General features: G+C 37.6%; 3 protein-coding genes across 9 annotated transcripts; all 3 read left to right on the top strand.

Annotated features, from left to right (window-relative positions):
• Positions 1-611: 611 nt before the first annotated feature.
• LOC114791233 (membrane-spanning 4-domains subfamily A member 4D-like) lies at positions 612-3,313 on the top strand. Of its 3 annotated transcripts, XM_028981888.1 has the most exons (8): positions 612-772; positions 1,039-1,190; positions 1,337-1,447; positions 1,547-1,603; positions 1,834-1,986; positions 2,077-2,193; positions 2,347-2,424; positions 2,528-3,313. In XM_028981888.1, exons 2-8 carry the CDS (start codon positions 1,050-1,052, stop codon positions 2,630-2,632), a joined length of 762 nt encoding a protein of 253 aa, XP_028837721.1. In that variant the 5' UTR covers positions 612-772; positions 1,039-1,049; the 3' UTR covers positions 2,633-3,313. The 3 variants fall into 3 exon arrangements, 2 of the variants coding, with proteins under 2 accessions (XP_028837721.1, XP_028837722.1); XR_003749945.1 differs by having other exon boundaries at positions 2,077-2,424; positions 2,528-2,597; XM_028981889.1 differs by lacking the exon at positions 612-772 and having other exon boundaries at positions 920-1,190.
• A 4,987-nt stretch (positions 3,314-8,300) lies between these two features.
• LOC114791234 (membrane-spanning 4-domains subfamily A member 4D-like) lies at positions 8,301-13,268 on the top strand. 4 transcript variants are annotated; one of them, XM_028981892.1, is made up of 10 exons: positions 8,355-8,392; positions 9,413-9,472; positions 9,794-9,846; positions 11,423-11,632; positions 11,753-11,863; positions 11,950-12,006; positions 12,340-12,489; positions 12,627-12,746; positions 12,834-12,911; positions 12,997-13,268. In XM_028981892.1, the coding sequence occupies exons 4-10, from the start codon at positions 11,456-11,458 to the stop codon at positions 13,060-13,062; spliced, it is 759 nt and encodes a 252-aa protein (XP_028837725.1). In that variant the 5' UTR covers positions 8,355-8,392; positions 9,413-9,472; positions 9,794-9,846; positions 11,423-11,455; the 3' UTR covers positions 13,063-13,268. The 4 variants fall into 4 exon arrangements, with proteins under 4 accessions (XP_028837726.1, XP_028837723.1, XP_028837724.1 ...); XM_028981893.1 differs by lacking the exon at positions 9,794-9,846 and having other exon boundaries at positions 8,301-8,392; positions 9,391-9,472; positions 13,000-13,268; XM_028981890.1 differs by lacking the exon at positions 9,794-9,846 and having other exon boundaries at positions 8,301-8,392; positions 9,391-9,472.
• A 3,458-nt stretch (positions 13,269-16,726) lies between these two features.
• On the top strand, positions 16,727-18,832 carry LOC114791232 (membrane-spanning 4-domains subfamily A member 4A-like). Of its 2 annotated transcripts, XM_028981886.1 has the most exons (8): positions 16,727-16,846; positions 17,188-17,359; positions 17,478-17,588; positions 17,675-17,731; positions 17,960-18,112; positions 18,283-18,402; positions 18,476-18,553; positions 18,643-18,832. In XM_028981886.1, exons 2-8 carry the CDS (start codon positions 17,213-17,215, stop codon positions 18,703-18,705), a joined length of 729 nt encoding a protein of 242 aa, XP_028837719.1. In that variant the 5' UTR covers positions 16,727-16,846; positions 17,188-17,212; the 3' UTR covers positions 18,706-18,832. The 2 variants fall into 2 exon arrangements, with proteins under 2 accessions (XP_028837719.1, XP_028837718.1); XM_028981885.1 differs by having other exon boundaries at positions 18,283-18,553.
• The last annotated feature ends 328 nt before the right edge of the window (positions 18,833-19,160 follow it).

The following is a 19,160-nucleotide window of genomic DNA, read 5'->3' as shown; positions in this document are numbered from 1 at the left end:
GATAATCAACACTTTAGTCTCAGGGCGGAGGTCTAGTTGCAGTTGATGTGAGGGTCTAGTGTACTGGGGTTCTTTTATACACACATGACACCTAATTGATCCATTATTAGTCACAGGTGAAGCTCATATGACAAGGCGACAACACTTACGTCTTTCCAAAAATGGACTCAGTGGGCTTTACTGAGCTTTAATTACTATAATACTTTTTGAAAGTTTTGCCCTGAAACATTATTACAAAAGCTGTTGGGAATAAAATGAGCCATTTCTTGTAAAAAAAAAATCTTAGTTAGAAATATATTTCAGCTGCACTTGAGGTCAATTTGTACACAAGCAACATGACTTTTGTTTTCAATAGTTGCTTGTATGCTGTACACTTTGTACTTTTGGCAGTAAAACTATCATGGTACATAATATTTCAGCTCTAACATGGATAAGAAGATGTACTATTAGTATTCTATGTTAGTAGCCTTTGGCTGCTCACTATGAGCCTCGAGCACTGTTCTAATGAGATAGTAGATTGTCAATGTACTGTAAAAAGTGCTGTAAAAATACAAATTGATTGATTGAAGAAATTAACCCAAGGAAGGATCTTTTGTTCAGTGGGTTTGTTTGCTTTAGGTTTAGCAATATTTCCTTTTCAGTCTGTCCATATTGTGCACCAATGGAATGAGTGAATCCGTTTTAGAAACTGATGACTTCCTGTGAGGTGCAGCATACACACCTCTGCTCTCTTCATTCTCATCACTCAACTGACGGCGCAGTCATTAAAAAGGTCAGAACATACTTTCTCTCCCTCTACATTTGACTGTGAAAGATTGTGTCATTATTACTTTTCTGTATGGTAATGTTTTTAAAATTAACATAGTTAAGGAATCTGTTTTAAAAGATAATTTAACATATTACAAATCTGTTGATATCAGTTATATCCAATGCATATAACCCAGAAAAAAATAAATACATTAAAAATTCTGTAGTAATAATGAATTTCATCACTTAACATTAACATTTGATACATATTTGTTTCGCTCTCATTTATAGCTCTTTGCCTCATGATGTCCAGCGCAGCCAGTGGGTTTGTGCTTGTCCAACAGGTCCCTCCAAACATCCAGCCTGATGCCAGAAATGCTGTCAGGCCAGCTGTCAACTCTGTACTGCAAAAGTTTCTCCAAGGAGAGCCGAAGGCTTTGGGGGTAAGAACTAATTTTTTAAATAATAATAAAAAAAAAAAATGCTGAAATTAGTTTCTCTTACTTCATGCAGTCAGCTGAAAACACATACTACACTCAACATTACGTCTTTATAGTCAACTCACGAATTGTTTTCCTTTCCTCAACAGACAGTTCAAATAATGATTGGCGTGACAGTATTTTTGTTTGGTATTGTGATGTTGTTCAACATGATCGCAGTGATAAAGTTTTCTGGCATCATGTTCTGGGCAGCCTTGATTGTAAGTTCATTCAAGCAAGAAGTAGCAATCATCATACCAAAAATACATAAATTTAATTTAAACTGAACTAACTGATCTTTCGTGTGTTTTTGATCTTAGTACATAAGTGCGGGCTCAATTGCTGTGGCTGCCGATAAGAATCCAAACCAGTGTTTGGTCAGTACTTTCATGCTCTCTGTAGAAGACGTCTGAAGTAAACTGTGTCATGTTTGCTAATGAAATTCCTAAATCTGATTTGTGTTTCACATGCATTTATCTTGTTCTGAGGAACAAAATAGAATGAAACACTGATGGAACAAAAACTATTTAATTTCAGAAATTTGTAGGTCAATGCTTGATTGATCTGTTTGAAAGAACAATTTTAAATTATGTATCTTGTCTTGCAGGTCAAAGCCTCATTAGCTTTCAATGTCATCAGTGCAATAGTAGCAGCAATAGCAGTGGTTCTTCATTCCATCGACATGATTATCATTACATCAGAAATGCATTATAGGTACTACCGGGAAAACAGCAATAGTTACGTTGTACATGTGGCCATGGTAACAATCTAATTATAATTTTAAATTTAAACAAACAAAGAAAAAATTTTTTTTTTAACATTTGCTGTTCTTGGTGTTGTTTTACTGTAGAGCAACATGTCTGGGATCACTGGTGTGATGATCGTTTTCTCACTGCTGGAATTTATCATCTCCATCTGTTTATCGGTGTTTGCATGTGGAGCCACTTGTTGTTCCACAGATTCACAGGTTTTCACAGAAATGCTTACTTCTTCTTACATTTCACCCAGCCTATCCTTCACCACACGTTGACTGTCTACAATATGCAACAACTAAACACAACAATGGAACAATGGATATTGCTAATATCTCATTACATAATTCCATTTTTACTTCAAACAGGTGGTTTATATTCCACATTTACCAGCCCAGGCTTTGTCTACACCTACTGCTTCTCTTCCTAATCAGATCACCTCAGGGGTAGGGAAATGATGATGGGCATGTAATAACAATATGACATCTGCATGACATCTGACATCTGTGGACATGACATTGATGCAATGGAGTGTTTTGTGTTTCTCAGGAAGCATTTTATCCAGCCAGCACTCCTCTAGAGCAGTATGGAAGAAGTGGACCTGAAGCTCCTTTTCTTCCACCTCCGCACTATGATAATATCCAGAAATTTTAATTTCCTAGAGACAGTCTCTCTATGTTAAACAGATATAGTTACATAAAACATCCCAGTTGTTCTCTAAATCACTTCTGAAACTTGTATTTGTGGAGACTGGATGATTTGTGATTCATTGACAGCAAATTCAAACAAATACAGTCTGGTTCTCATTGTGTAATTTGTTATCATTACTACTTTTTTCAGAATGTTTTTTAAAAGTCTTTTTAAATAGAGTTGTGAATAGAGTTATGAATCCATGTATTGTTTATATATGTTACATAAATCTAGTCAAATTATTAATTATGTTATATATGAAAGCAAATTTTCTCTTTTTACAAAAATGATCATACATGTAAAGTATGATATAAATGTCTGGTGCCATTTGGTTGTTATTTGAACAGTGAAAATTAACAGTGTATGATAAAATAATTCATGTTTAATTTTTGTTGTATTTGAGACAGAAGCTTTCATGCTAACCCTTTCATGCTAATACTGTATGTTGCCACTCAAAACCATATGGAAGTTATTCAGTAACTTTTTTTCTATGCAGATAGATAAATAGGAATAAGTCATGAAGCTTGAAGAGTCTTTTTCACTGACAACATTTCGTGACACGTAGTGACTCATTTTGTCACTATGTGTATGTTTGAGTGTGTTCAAAATCTAAACCCACATCGAAGGGGTTTCTGGGAACAAAACCATAGGCACGTCAACAGCTTTGGTGGTTTGTGGTCTGCTGTGGAAAATAAAGATTTCAATAACCCAACTCAGTGAGAAAAAAGTTTATTGAGAGCTCTGCTGCGCATCAGAAAAAACTTTGTCTGACTAAGGTACACACATGCATTTCTATCTCACCCCAAACCTATGGCCAGCTTGCAGAGCTGGGACGAAAACGTGGTTATCATGTTTTTCAAACCTGTTGTTTTTTCTGAAGCAGTAGATTAAGCTGACCTCCCAAAACACAATCTGATTCTTGCAAATACTAAATCAAAACACACCGTTGAACATACATAGAAGAAACAAAGAAGAAAATGCAATTTCCCATTACCTGTAATAAAATCCTGCAAGCATAGAATTATAATTTTCCATTACATGGTCCAATGGCAGTCTGGGTACCTGCATTCAGCTATAATAGATAATGGTTTGATAGGTCATGGTTGCTTTGCGGTTACTGGGACACTTTTGAAAATTGTTCACTGAATATTGTTTCATTTGAATTATGATCCAAACTCACCGTAAAGAATTTAGTCACAGACAGTTAGTCTGTGAGCACTTTAAACCAGTGGTTCTCAAACTTTGCACAATTAAAATACAGAATGGATGACTATTTAAATGGTCCTAATTTTATTTCTAACATGAATATTATGTATAATTGAATCAGTTATTAATTTTACACAACAAGTGAGGATATTAACATATATCTGCTTTTTTCAATTTTTTTTTATATAAACAATAATCTTAGAGACTCCAGAACAACCACTAGAGGGAGTCTAAGTTTAAGAACCTAGAACAAAGAAACCAACCAGCAACCTTCTGATTACGAGTCCGCTTCCCTACCCGCTAGGCCAGCCACTTCCACTATGCCTTGTCCTACGTCTTGCACACGGTTAGGAGCACAGACACAAAGCACCAGGCAGAGGGATGCGTGTTGGAGATCTGAATGCCACAGTCAGCTTACTTTTTTGGATATGCTGGAGCAATCTAGCCTGGTTGGTAACAGGACAGACTATACATTTGACTGTGCTATTCTTAAAAAACTGGTTAAGAAATCCGCAAATTACAGGTGCTAAAGGAAAAGGTCTTAAAACCATACTGGTCTCCACTACATGAAAATGACAAATCTACTTGGGACTCAAAAACATAAAGACATGAATCATATTAGGTATTGTCAAATCATTGCATTACTCTATGAAAATATAAACATACCATACTCTAGATAGACATGTATGCACCTAGGCTGAATGTGTGCTTTCCTATGTTGTTTGGTCTCCACAGGCCTTACATGCCATTTGAACATAATTAGAATATTGTAAACCATGTAAACCAATATTGTAAACAATGTAAACCAAATAATTAAATAACATCTGGCAACATTAACTCAACTCTCTTGTTCATGCTTTTTTGAGCAGTACTGACACCTGCTGGACAAAACATTTACACCAACCAGATCACCACCCTGGAAAGAAAATGTCTCAAATCCCTTTTTATTGTCCTTGGACAAACTAAGCCACAAACTTCCTAAATACAGACAGCATATCGTCTGCCCCACAAGGGACAATATCACACTGGACAACTGTTAAACCACATTAAAAGATGGCAGCTCTGGGACATTCTGATCACTGCCTCGTCCATCTTACTCCAGTTTACAAGTAACAATTTAGACATGCCAAACCTGTAACCAAGAAGAAGTGGACCAATGCAGCAAAGCAAGAACTGCATTGACTGCACTGATTGGGCTGGTTTTGACGATCTATCTTATAATCTGGATGATTTGACAGATACTCTGACATCATTCATCAGTTTCTGTGAAGATGTGTGTGTGCCAACCAAGATCTGTACAGGCAAGCCAGGAACACGCTGACCAGGGAGATCAAGAAGCTGCTATGAGAAGCTGACAGAACGGTTCTCAGCCAATGACTCTTGTGTCAGTGTGGAGAGGCCTGCCAGCTACAGATGACCCCCACCCCCTGCTGAAGAAAACAAGACCTGGTGGATGATCTCATTAACTTCTAATCTAGGTTTGATATAACCCAAGACCATGAAAGCCCTGGGTATATCCCCGCCCTGCCTTAAAACCTATGCTGATCAACTGGCTTCCATCTTCACCTGCTGCTTCAGTAGACACCTGGAGCTGTGTTAAGTTCCGTCCTGCTTTCCCCAAGAAACCCACCACCACAGGACTGAATTACTACAGACCTGTCACCTTGACCTCTGTTGTCATTAAATTCGTTGAACGAGTGGTTTTAGCCCGTCTGAAGGTCATTGCAGGACACCAGCTGGACCACCTGCAGTTTGCCTCCCATGCAAACAGGTCTGTCATGGCGCCCACTGCACCACAAAGTCGATGTTACAACCATGGCGCACAAAGAAGAACGGTTAAAAACAGGGGCAAGACTGACACACGTTCATAGTTGTGTTTTTCCTTCTATGCTACCGCCAATTATTGTACTGCTTCCTTGCACTTTGACCTAATTTGCCCCTCGATTCCTGTTTTTTTTCCCTTCTGGCGTCTCATCTTCTGCCTGCGGTCTACTCTCCCACTCACCGCCTGTGCGGCGCTGCCCTCTCTTCCCTCTCAGCCACCAGCAGCAACATGTTTCCATCATGGCAGATCACATTCGCTTCTACGATCCACTAAATTCACTAAATTCAGTTCTGAGACACAGTCCCTCAGTACTGGTGCCCCTCAAGGATGTGTCCTCTCCTCAATGATCTTTTCCATCGACAACAATGATTGAACCCCCGGGAACACTGTTAATCTTCTGACATTTACAAACAACCCCATTGTCATAAGAACTCATTCAGGATGGTGATGAATCTGCATAACAACAGGAAATTCAGCAGCTGGTACACTCAAAACTGTAGAGATGACAGTGGACTTCAGGAGCTCTCCTGTGAAGATCTTCAAGTTCCTGACTACCACCATTTCACAGAACCTGAAGTGGGAGACCATCTCCTCCATCCTCAAAAAGACCCAGCAGAGGATGTACTTCCTGAGGCAACTGAGGAAGTCCAGGCTTCCGCAGGAGCTGCTGATGCAGTTCAACACAGAAGCCATTGAGTCTGTCCTGTGCCCCTCCATCACAGTGTGTTATAAAGCAGGTACTAAACAGGACAGGAACATCAGACTGTAAGGAAAACATAAAAGATCATTCGTGCCCACCAGCCCTCCATCCAGGACCTGTCCCTCTCAAAAATCAGCAAAAGGGCAAGGGAAATCTTCATAGATTCCTCAAACCCAGAACACAGGGTGGTTATAGAGTGTTCTCCACAAGATATAAACCAAACACAGGAAGATCTGATTTTGCCAAACATCATCTAGAATAGCCTGGAATAACATTATGGGCAGATTAGACAAAAATCAACTTAGTGACTTAGTACCATAGTGACAGGAAGAGAAGAGTATAGAGGAGTAAAAGAACTGCTTATGATCCAGAAAATACCACCTCATCAGTCATGCATGGTGTTGGTATTGTCATGATGTGGGCTTGTATGGCTGCCAAGGGAACTTATTGAAATGCATTTAGTGATGGTGTGATGACTAAGCAAGATGAATTCTGAAGCAATATTATCTGCTCATAATAAGCCGTATGCTTAAAAATGTTATCCTTTATTCATCTATGCATGAACAGTGGGTAGGGAAAGTATAAAATTTTCACTCTTTGTTGTATTGCAAAGTATTTGCATATTTATTAACAAAGTTTCACATGATCCTAAGAATGGAGACCATTTGCTCAGTATTTAGTAGAAACATCCTTTTGCACCCTAATACAGATCCTCACACCTTGATTTGGGGATCCTCTGCCATTCCACCTTGCAGATCCTCTCAAGTTTTGGCAGGTTGGATGGTGGCAACAGGTAAGGATGTGGACCTGTAATCTGAAGGTACCACTGAGCAAAGCACCATCCCCACACTCTGCTCCCCAGACACTTTTATGGCTCCTCCCTGTTTCACCAAGGTGATGGATTAAATGTGGAGGACAATTTTTTTTGCGTGCACCATGAATTTCACAATGACAATCACTTCACTCTCATTTTCAACTGAGCTTGTTTACAAACACAAACATCTTGTAGAAATCATGACACACAGAAATACACACACGTCTTTGACACGCCTTCCACTCTTTCTGTAAGAATAATGCCCTCTGCTATCTACAATATGAAAAGAACACGCCGCCTGTACTTTGTCAGACAACTCTGTTACACTGTGATGACAATGACCCGAAGCATAGTGCGAAAGCAACCAAAAACCTTAAGGCACATACGTGGAATGTTATGCAATGGCCAAGTCAATAAGTTGACCTGAAGCTGATTGATTATGCATTTCACTTGCTGAAGACAAAAATGACGAGGCAGTAGTAGAGGCCATGCAGTGTCACCAAAGATGTAACCCAGCGGCTGGTGATATCTATGTGCTCCCGGCTTCAGGCTGTAATTGACTCAAAAGTATTTGCAAGCATTAAAAATTGAAAATTTGATTTATGGTCATTTATTTATTGCATTACTTTTGGTCCCTTAAAAAGTGGAAGGCACATACACAAACTGTTTTAATTCCCACACCAAATTGGGATGTAAATACCCTCAAATTAAATCTGGAAGTCTGCAGTTAAAGCACATCTTGATCATTTCATTTCATTCTATTGTGATGGTGTATAGAGCCAAAAACATTAGAATTGTGTCAATGTGCCATTTATGGACCTGACACGCAAGAGCTGGATTTAAAGCATTTCACTGCATATCATACCATGTATGACTATGTATGTGACAAATAAAATTTGAATTTGAAATATTTTTGAATTTGGATAAAGAGATTCAACACCATGGACACCATTCCCTCAGATTCATTTCTCAACAGACAACTTACTATTCGCTACTGCATTATGTATTTTTTGTCTCATCAGCACCCTGAGGCCATGGTTGCTAGGTGATTGGTGGTGGCACATCATCTCAGTAGGCTGAACAGTTCAGCCCTCCTCATTTCCAAAATAAAAACGAAACTCATGACAGCAGCTCTGCTCATGCATTGTCTGTTCGCAATCTTAAGACACCTCTGAACAGGTAGGCTTTGTACTGCGTACTAAATACTTATATTTTGTATTATAATGGATACTAAGCACAATAGATATTATTAAAATGTGTTTTAAGCATTGTTTATAACCTTACATTATTTATGTTATGATTTTAAAATGACTCCACACGAAAAGAAAGGGGCACAAAAAAGATTGCACTGATGATACACGATGGAATTGTCTAGTGATAGACTTTACTTTAATTATTTGAAAACTATTTGAAATGACGGGTCACAGGTCAAAGACAATCAAGGAGTTGAATAAAACCAAAATCCAAGACCAGGCAAGACTCCTTCACTGTCAGAAAAAAGATGATAAGAAGCACTTTCAGACTCTAACAAAGGCAGCAAACACAACTGTTAGGTTCCTGTCTCCCAGGGGGATGGCACCATCACTGTTGTGGTTACGCTCTTCCAAGGCCTGCAAACAAACATGGACTTCTACCATTTTATAACATAACCTGTCCAACAAAATGTATAATGATTCTTACCTAGACTATTTGATTAAAATTTTCAGTTTGTTTACCTAAAAAATATAAACCTTTATTTAATGCATTAACTGGTAATTATTTTTATACTCATTTATTGATACTGATTTCCATTTGTAAATGTCATCATTCACACCAACGAATGCAAAGTTCTGGACTGACACCTCCCCCCCATTTTTGGCACAGGACAATGTCAAAATACAATGACCCGATGAGGACTAGACACAATGAGGCTACATTTATAGACCTAACATGAGGTGGACACTATCAGGGCATCAGGAAAACAGCCAACACCAGAACTATTTATTGTAACATATTGGAGCAGCCCGTAAAGTCGGGCAATGACAACAAGTGAAATTTGCAATGCCAAGTACATTTTTACCATAGAATTGCTTGTGTTTTTGGATTAATTAAACTATTACTAAGTACTGAGTAAAATCTAAGTGGAAATCCTTTTCTGGTAGGTAAATGACATTCCACGTTTTTTTTCTGTCCGTGAGGTGTTACATTTCACCCTTTCAGTTGTTGCTGTAACAGAAGAAGTAGAGTTCAACAGAGCAGCAGCAGAAACAAAGCCACCAGGTAAAGTTGCTTTTGCTGTATGTTGTCACTTGGCACAATGTAAAGAAACTGTATTATTTTTGACAGCAGAAAGAAATGTTAAGTCTTTGAGTGTTGATAGAAATAGTTACTCTCAAAAAGGGCTAAACATTTGTGCTTGAAATAGTTTCATAAAGAGATTCTTTCCGTTCAACCGAAATTCTGTAACAAGTTCCTTATATTAAAAAAAAATTAAAACTAAAAGACCTTCAAATCACAGGAGGCAATATTTTAGTCACAACAGAAAATAGATAATACATCAAATGGTCAATCTGGGAAATTAATTTAGCACCTTTCTGTCAGGATCCAGTCCAGAAGGGGATACTCCGGGTCCAGGATTCAGACCTGGGTTTCATGTTCGTCCTGAGTTACTATGACTCCTGATTGTTTCCACCTGTGCATAAAGCTGCCCTGTTTGTGTCAATGCGCCGTCAGGTAGTTGTTGGGTGATGTTTCCCCTGTCCTGTGTTCGTGTAATAAATCCCGTCTCATGACGTTCATATGCGTCCTCTTATCCTCACCATTAAAATAATATTAACATTGACATAACATTATCATAAGATTATGAGAAATTGGAGATATCTCAGTGTGTAAGGACAAGGCTGAAGACCTTTTTTGGATGCCAGAGGTCATCAGGTCCTCAGATCATTTATCGGCATGATTGTGTCACTGTGTCATGGGACATGGCTTGGCAAGGAGAAAACAGATGCATTCACTCGACTTTGACTTTTGATTTATGTAGAACAAGGACACATAATACAAGACAAGGTACATCTACACCAGCACATGAGGCCGGAGTACCCACCTAATCAGAACTGTGACACAATGACATTACAAAATGGCATTACAAAATTGGCCTGTCTGCAGTCCAGATCTTTCCTCTATAAAGAACATTTGGAACATCATTACTAAATTAAAAATATGTTAAGACAAACTCATGAGCTGGAAACCTATATTGGGTAAGAATGGGCCATATTCCAGTCAGTGCTGTACTGACTGCACAATCCCCCAAAAATGCAAGTAAAATGTTCTTGAGAAGAGGAGTGAAGCACACTCCTGAGTGAAAACAGTTCAGTCATTTACTTAAAAAAGTTAGGAAAGAATGTCCACATGGAAATTTATCTCAATTCTCAAATTAAGTTTACCTATTAACAAGAGTTGAAATTATTTGAAAGTAATTTTTGTAACATTTTATTCATATAAACTTTTTCCAGTGTATTTTAACTTATATTTAGTGTAATTTTATTCAGAGAAACTCAAGTGTCACGGATCAGCAGCAGTGCAAGGAAAGAACGCATTTGCACAAACAGGATTTACTTACAACAATGTACATGGGACAGGATAACAGGCATAGGACAATGTCAAAATACAATGACTCAAAGAGGGCAAGACACAATGAAGTTACATTTATAAATCGAACATCATATGCACACAATCAGATCCTCAGGAATACAAACACAACCAAATCTCTGAAACATGCACCATGATTAACATGCCCCTATCCCAAAAAGGGGCATGCTTAATTTTAATAAATGTAAACACTTGCCACAGGAAGCACAAAAGAGGGCCAGTTCCCTCAAAACACTCCCATTACTTTACAACACAAAACATGCACTTTGTACTTACCATTTCCATATATTTAACTGCTTGCAAATTTGTTTCAGTTATTGTTAAATACACATAACAAGTGTTTAAAATGAGAAGTTTTATGAGCTCTTTTTGACAAGATCAAATTTGATCACCCTAGAGTCCAACAAAAGTGCATGATCTCACACTCCCTGTACTGTTTCATTGACACAGCATGCACTTCCAGTCTTTCTGTATATTTTGCTGTTTAGAAATTTGTGTCTGTGATTGGTAAGTGTTTTGAATGTAAATTTGTTTTATGAAATATGAATTGCACCTTAAGCCACTGTACTTTGCTTTCTTTAGTTTTTTTTTGAAGGACCTGTCATATCACTGATAATGTCCAGCTCGGTATCGACTGCAGATGGGTTTGTGGTGGTCACCCATATCTACCCACAACAGCCTGTCCACTCTACATCTACAATTGGACATCAACAACACAACACCAGCTATGCTGTGCCAGGAGTCTCATGTGCACTTTGGAAATTCTTGAAAGGAGAACCAAAAGCACTAGGGGTGAAAACTATTTCATTCCGTGGTGCTGTATTAATTGTGTTACATCCTGTAGTTCTGTCTGTACGGTAAAAAACACGTATTGAAGAACGGTGTAACTAATCTGTCTCTTGTTCTCCACAGACGGTGGAAATAATGATCGGTGTGATCATGTTCCTTTTTGGCATTGTGATAGCCAGAAAGTCTGAGGGAGTGGTGCTCTACTCTGGTATCATGTTCTGGGGAGCCATAATTGTAAGAATGAAGAACTTTTATGCTGATATTCTTCTGTCTTTACATTATGAATGCATCGTGTTTATGCCTTTTTATTTCTCTCTCAGTACGTCATTGCAGGTTCTCTCTCTGTAGCAGCTGAAAAGAATTTGAACCGGTGTTTGGTGAATACCAATTTATTGTAGCCTTTATTATTATTATTATTATTATTATTGATATTTTATATGAATATTAATGTTACTGTTGAAAGAATAATTTGTTCATCCATAGTTATAGTGTCATGTTCCTATCATTCATTCAACATAAACTATACACCCAAAGGTCTGTGGAAATCTCTTGCATTTATATATTTATATAATAAAACACTGGCAGCTGTAGATGTTCAGGAAATGTCTTACTATCTATTAAGGAAGAGCTCTCTGGAGCTTCTGGTAAAAAAGAAATGAGTACAATACATACAGTACATACATACAAATGCATGCTATTTGACATTTCAGGTTAAAGCTTCACTTGGAATGAACGTCGTCAGCTCCACAGTTGCAGGAACTGCTATAATACTTCATTCAGTTGATTTCATCATTATACTGAGTTCCCGATACGGCTTCTCTGACAGTTATTATTTCACTCATCCTTACGAGAAGTACCAGGTAATAAAACAGTTTTTGTGTTCATACCTGGGAGTAATATCAAGCTTAAGAAGTACAGGCTACGTTACTATTTAATGTGTGAAGTGAACAGTTCTTTCATTTCTGCTTTCTTTTACACATAACTGTGTGTGTTTCAGACCACAGCACTGGGGATCAATTCTGTGATGCTGATTTTAGCAGTGCTTGAGTTCATTGTTTCTATCTATGTATCTGCATTTGGATGCAGAGCCACTTGCACCTCCAGCACTCAGCCACTAGTCAGTACATTTTTTTCCAAATGTTTTGATATGTTTTATGTGCAACAGTCATGCTGATTTATTTTCAACATTTTCATTCTGCTTCAGACTGTGCACATTTCTGGCTCCATGCCAGGATCCATGCCAATATCAACAATTCCTGTTTCAGGTCTGAACACTTCAGAGGTAGGAACATCTTAGAGTGGTTTCTAATATGATATTGTATAAGAACTGCAGAAATATGTACTGACTATGGATGATTTTCTACCAGCAGACTGCCCATCCGCCACCATATTCCTTCATAAACAGCAAACTGGAGCAGGACCAGAAGAATTAAACCAGATAATGATCTGGCTTTCCACATTAATGACAAACTCACTTCTACATGAACATTTGTACTTAATTCTATTTACAGCATTTAGCACACAGTCTTGACCGGAGCAACATGTACATAGATTTTTTAGTCTTAAGACTATTAGAGACTATAAGCCTGTAAGATCCATGCCATCACAAACCCTATTAAAGTGAGATAAAAAATCAAAAGTAGAGTCAGGAGCATAAACATTTATATGGAAATGATTTTGTAATGGACAAGTTAGGAAAATAAGCTCAAGCAGATGCTTATTAAAATGCGTGTCTTTATTTATTGCTTTAAGCTAGGAAGGGACTCTGCTGTTCGGATGACAATTGCAAGCTGGTTCCATCAATTAGGAGTCAGAACTGAAAAGAAGGCATGTCTTTTTAATGAGAGGAGGCTCAAGATGACAAGAGATTGAAGTTCATAAAAGATGAGAAGTGACCCTATGTTTAATCACTGCTGATAGATAGGAAGGATCAGGTTAGGTTTTTGGACTGTTGTAAACATTTAAGGACGGTGTAGCATGTGAGGATTTTGGTACATGTTGTGGCAGCATACTGGATCATCTTAAAATTAAAAGTCTGAAACTCACTAACAAATAAAAAAGTGCAGCAAGCTTCTTTAATGGACATCAAGCAGTTGTGATCCCCTGGGCTATGTCATGGGAGTGAATCCCTGGGCATTCCACCTTTTTTTTGGCCTGATCAAAAGAACAATCAATGATCATGTCAGTCTCTGTGGACAGCCCTCCCATTCCATGGTTTATCACTTGGCTTAGCACTTATTGATTTAAATTAACTAGACTAAAAGAAAGACAATCAAAATATGTTAATCACAGCTGGCATCATACATTTGCCTTCATGTTAAGTGACTACCATATTTGGTCTGCTTGACCTGGAACAGCAAAAACAACAAGGTGCTTTGAGTTTACCGGACACCTGTGCACATGCACACTGTGAGCTCATAGTGTTGGATGTGCTCCAAAGCATCAGCAAGTTCTCAGGAGTTCACCATACTGTGTGAAAGGTCAGGGTATGCAAAGGCTACAAATGCTCACAAAAATACACAATATGGAATACATAGCAGCTATTTATGGTCTGTGATAGAGAAGTTATAAAATGTGTGGTTAGTAATACAAAGTTGAATCAATCAGAACTATAAAAATTAGTTAATTGTATGGAATATATGTTAAACGCAAAAAGTTATAGAGATTCATATAAGGAAACTGAAAATTATACAACACCAGTAAAGTGTTGCAGTATTCAAGTTTCAATGTTTTGACTGAATGTAGCTAAAACTACTAGCAAAATACAAAAATAAAAATAAAGAACAATTTCTCACGTTTGTTACATACATTTATGATATTTATTTGAAAATATCAGTCCTGCTGTTTCAGGTGCTGGTTGGCTTTCTATTCCTACTGTTTACAAATTAATTTCACTTCTGTTTTAGCCATTGTGTTGTGTTTGGGTAGTGATGTGCTTCTAACCTTTAAAAATAAAGGCGAAACATATAAGTACTTAGTGAACTTTACTTTTGTGATGCTTTCTCACCCTTCACTCCCTTTTCTTCTGAGTGAGTGGATACTGTTGCTACAGTGAAAGCAGAATGTATTATGATCATTTAAAATTAGATCTTGTAAAAGCTCTCCATTTTGCAGTCCCACATTTGCCAACATTTTACTCTGGAGTAGTGGTATTTTCATTTGTTCATTAATTTTCCCATGAGTCTATTAGTATAATTTTGATATGATTATAAAGGGAGTGCTTCTGAGGTTTACGAATCAGCATATATGTTATTGGGTCAAAAGAAATGAAGATGGAACATAGAAGACATGGCTGCCTTTTCCCATACATTTAGAGTGATTTATCCCTCTTAAAGTAACTGTGTCATCTTTAAACCTCAAGCAATTCATGGTACAGCATCTTGACCATAACCTACACCAAAATATTGCTAAAAATAACACAGGGAGATATTAGCAGACAAATGTCTCTCCAAACTATCCCTTTGGGCACATTTTAGTGTATGTGACCAAAGCTCTAAAACTAATCTATCCGTATAGTTACTCACGCCATCTATTACAGCTGAGGATTATAATATAATAATACAAATTTATTATAATTATATCTAATTATTGTGATGTAATTATTACACAGTATTATAATTTAACTATATGGTATTGTAATAGTTAAAGTTCCAATAGCATAAATATCTGAAAAACTAGAGCAGATTAGTTAATAAAGCATTATATTTCTGGGTCTGACATGGTACATCATCTGCTGATCTATGTGGAAACAGAATCTCTCAAACATGTTTCATGCATTATAAAGTTTATGCATTATAAAGCACTGCTTCAGTCAATTTATATGAGAGTGTGGTAATACAAGATTTTAATCTGCAGACATAGAAGAGTCTAGAATATAGACTCTTCTGTGTCTTGGTTCCTCGTGGAATTAACTTCCCCTAGATGTTCGAACACCTGACTCATTAAATATCCTCAAACGCAAGCTAAAACCCTTTCCTTTTAGACTCTAGGTGAATGCGTTCCTAGTACCTTGAGAGGACCTGGAGAATCAGAGATCGAGATGCAGAGAAAGGAGTGATCAAATATCCAGAAGCTATCAACTGTGTCAAATACCGCTGAGAGGTTCAGAAAGACAATTTTTCTGACATAGCAGCATGTAGTTTTTCAGTAACGGCCAGAAGAGCTGTCTCTGTGGTGTGAGTGCTGTCAATTGGAACAATGTAAAGAAACAGCATTTTTAAACAACAGAAAGCAAGTCTTTGAGATTTGATAGTAATATGTACTCTCAATAATGGTTAAACACTTTAGCTTTAAATTATTTCATAATAACATTCTGTTCATTCTGTTCAGTCTTTCCATTCAATGTTAATTAATATTTCCCTTGAACCTTTGGTTACTTTCATGTTGGACCTGTCATATCACTGAAAAAGTCCAGCTACCCACATGTCTACCCACAACAATTGAAAGTGAAGTGATTGTCATTCTGAAACACTGCAGCACAGCACGCGGTGACACAACAAAATGTGTCCTCTGCTTTTTAACCATCACCCTTAGTGAGCAGTGGGCAGCCATGACAGGCACCCGGGAAGCAGTGTGTGGGGACAGTGCTTGCTCAGTGGCACCTCAGCGTCCTTGAACCGGCAACCTTCTGATTACGGGTCCGCTTCTTTAGCAGCTAGGCCACCAGAACTCAAATCCACCTTCTGCCATCCGCATGGCATGGAGGATGTCTCGTCGTGCTGAGGTGTCCTCTTCTTGAGGTACTTAAATCTGGTCCCCCTTACCCTGGTCAACCTTTTTCAGGAAAAATTGTATGTCATTAATTCAGAAAATGAACAGATTTTTTCTCATTGTTTTTTTCTTGTTAATTCAGTGGACAGCTGTGCCTAGCTGGGGTTTTTTTTTCAGTTCCTTCAATGTTCTCCCTATTGGAGTACAGTCCAGGGGCTGTGTTCTATTTTCCTCCTCTCTCGCCATGTGATTCCGTTTTCTCAGTTTTTTCCATATCCTCTATCTTCCAGTCCTGTCTACCCCCATACCCCCATGTGTTTGTGTAAATGTACGGTCACGTTGATGACCAGTGACATGGTGCATTGCAACGGCAATAAAGGTTCTCATCGTCATAATCATTTTTTTCTCATGCCCTGTGCAGTCATGAGGTGTTTCGTATGAAGTTCATCTCACACTTTTCAGTCATTGTTGTACCAGTAAGGAGAAGAGGTAACATTGGCCATTAAGGTAAACTTACTCTTGTTGTACATTGTCTTTTAGTACAATGTAAAGAAAATGTATTTTTATACAGCAGAAAGTCTTCAAGTCTTGATAGCAAGAGGTTCTTACAATAAGGGTTAAACATTTATGCTTGAAATATACACTGAAAGTTTCCCTTTTTAAAAGAACTCAAAGGAATCACATGGATTCAACTTATTTATTTAAATATTTCTTAACAAATAAAACATTTAATAATATAACGGAATAAGGACAACCTAAATGCAAATGCATTGAATTTCTTTTGGTCTTTTTATTCTATGTTAAATTAATGTTTCCCTTGATTTTCAATCTTTCTGTCTTTTTTGTAGGACCTGTCATATTTCATCACTGATAATGTCCAGCTCGTTATCGACTACAACCCATGTCTACCCACAACAGCCTGTCCACGCTACATCTACAATTGGACATCAACAACACAACACCAGTTATGCTGTGTCTACACTTGGGAAATTCCTGAAAGGAGAACCAAAAGCACTAGGGGTGAAAACTATTCCATTCCGTGGCGCTGTATTAACTGTGTTACATCCTGTACTGTACTACAGTAAAAAAAACACGTATTGAACTACGGTGTAACTAATCAGTCTCTTGTTCTCCTCAGACAGTGGAAATAATGATTGGTGTGATCATGTTCCTTTTTGGCATTGTGATAGCGATTAATTCTGAGGGAGTGGTGCTCTACTCGGGTATCATGTTCTGGGGAGCCATAATTGTAAGATTTAAGAGCTTTTATGCTTATATTTTTCTCTCTTTACATTATGGATGAATTGTTTTTATGCTTTTTCATTTTTCGGTCAGTATGTCATTGCAGGTTCCCTCTCTGTAGCAGCTGAGAAGAATTTGAACCAGTGTTTGGTAAATATAAAAAAAATATATTTTTGTTGTTGAAAATTATTTGTTCAGCTATAGTTATAGCGTCTTATTCCTATCATTCATTCAACAGACATTGTAAACCCAAAGGTCTTTGGAAATCCCTTGCATTTATTACACATCCCACTATCTAGAGGAAAAGCTGTGGCGCACAAAGAAAAAAAAATACATACGTACATACAAACAAACTTACTGTGTTCTCTGACATTTCAGGTTAAAGCTTCACTTGGAATGAACATCATCAGCTCCATAGTTGCAGGAACTGCTATAATACTTCATTCTTTTGACTTCATTTTTATATTGGGGTTTGTTCATCACCACTGTCATGGTCCATATTATTGCCCTCAACATGAAAATATGTACCAGGTACCGTATGATGTGTTCACATCTGAGGTAATATCAGGCTTAAGGAAGACAGGTTTTTGTCAGTAGTACATGTTAACGTAGACAAACAGGTTACATTTCAGTTTTATTTTTAAAATAAACAGTTACTTCATTTCCACTTTTTTTTACACATTACTGCGTGTGTGTTTCAGATCAGAGCACTGGGGACCAATTCTGTGATGCTGATTTTAGCAGTGCTTGAGTTTGTTGTTTCTATCTGCGTATCTGCATTTGGATGCAGAGCCACTTGCACCTCCAGCCCTGAGCCACAAGTAAATAACATTTTTTCATGCTTTAAGTGCAACAATCATGCTCATTTATTTCAACATTTTCTTTTTGCCTCAGATATTATACATTCCTGGCTCCATGCCAGGGCCCGTGCCTATATCCACGATTCCTGTTTCGGGTCTAAACACTTCAGAGGTAAGAACATCTTAGAATGGTTTCCAATGTGATATATTATAACAACTGCAGAAATATGTGCTGACTTTGGATGTTTTCTTTACCACCAGACAGCCAACCAACCACCTTATTCTTTCATAAACAGCAACCTGGAACTGTACCAGAAGAATTAACCCTGATAATGATCTGGCTTTCCACATCCATGATAACCTCTGTGAAAATTTCAAATTAGTTTCAGAAAAATCAAAAAAAGCCAACTGTTGCACTTTGATGTCATTTGTTTCTATTGAGTAGATTATGACAGGCCATCAATGCTATTTTGGAGAGATTTAAAGTTTAGAGAAATCATCAACCTACAAATAATACAATTGAAAAGTGTGCTTGAATCAATATTTTCTCCTTGTTTCGGTTTACTGACTTTCAGATTGTATTGACTTTGTTACTGGTCTTTCAAATTCCTTTGTAGTACTTTAGGGAGATTTATTGGAAACTAATGATTTTTGGGTTTATTATTATTAATAAAATGATCACACAAACCAAGTGAGCTCCTTCTTCATCTGCTTTGCGCAAAGGGGGAGAGAGAGAGAGACCTCAGTCTCCTGCACAATTCTCTCTTTCTCTCTCTCCG

The sequence above is a fragment of the Denticeps clupeoides genome, chromosome 5 (genome assembly GCF_900700375.1).
Source record: "Denticeps clupeoides chromosome 5, fDenClu1.1, whole genome shotgun sequence".
Classification (NCBI taxonomy): Eukaryota; Metazoa; Chordata; class Actinopteri; order Clupeiformes; family Denticipitidae; genus Denticeps; species Denticeps clupeoides.
This window is presented reverse-complemented; position numbering and strand designations above follow the sequence as displayed.

What these genes read in the sequence shown, in the direction of transcription:
- LOC114791232 (XM_028981885.1), top strand. Translation starts at nt 17,213, where the DNA reads ATGTCCAGCTCGTTATCGACTACAACCCATGTCTACCCACAACAGCCT. An exon ending in TGTTCTGGGGAGCCATAATT is followed by an intron (nt 17,589 to 17,674) that starts GTAAGATTTAAG and finishes TTTTTCGGTCAG; the next exon opens with TATGTCATTGCAGGTTCCCT. An exon ending in AACATGAAAATATGTACCAG is followed by an intron (nt 18,113 to 18,282) that starts GTACCGTATGAT and finishes TGTGTGTTTCAG; the next exon opens with ATCAGAGCACTGGGGACCAA.
- LOC114791234 (XM_028981890.1), top strand. Translation starts at nt 11,456, where the DNA reads ATGTCCAGCTCGGTATCGACTGCAGATGGGTTTGTGGTGGTCACCCAT. An exon ending in ATCCTTACGAGAAGTACCAG is followed by an intron (nt 12,490 to 12,626) that starts GTAATAAAACAG and finishes TGTGTGTTTCAG; the next exon opens with ACCACAGCACTGGGGATCAA. An exon ending in CAGGTCTGAACACTTCAGAG is followed by an intron (nt 12,912 to 12,996) that starts GTAGGAACATCT and finishes ATTTTCTACCAG; the next exon opens with CAGACTGCCCATCCGCCACC.
- LOC114791233 (XM_028981888.1), top strand. Translation starts at nt 1,050, where the DNA reads ATGATGTCCAGCGCAGCCAGTGGGTTTGTGCTTGTCCAACAGGTCCCT. An exon ending in AGAATCCAAACCAGTGTTTG is followed by an intron (nt 1,604 to 1,833) that starts GTCAGTACTTTC and finishes CTTGTCTTGCAG; the next exon opens with GTCAAAGCCTCATTAGCTTT. An exon ending in CTAATCAGATCACCTCAGGG is followed by an intron (nt 2,425 to 2,527) that starts GTAGGGAAATGA and finishes TGTGTTTCTCAG; the next exon opens with GAAGCATTTTATCCAGCCAG.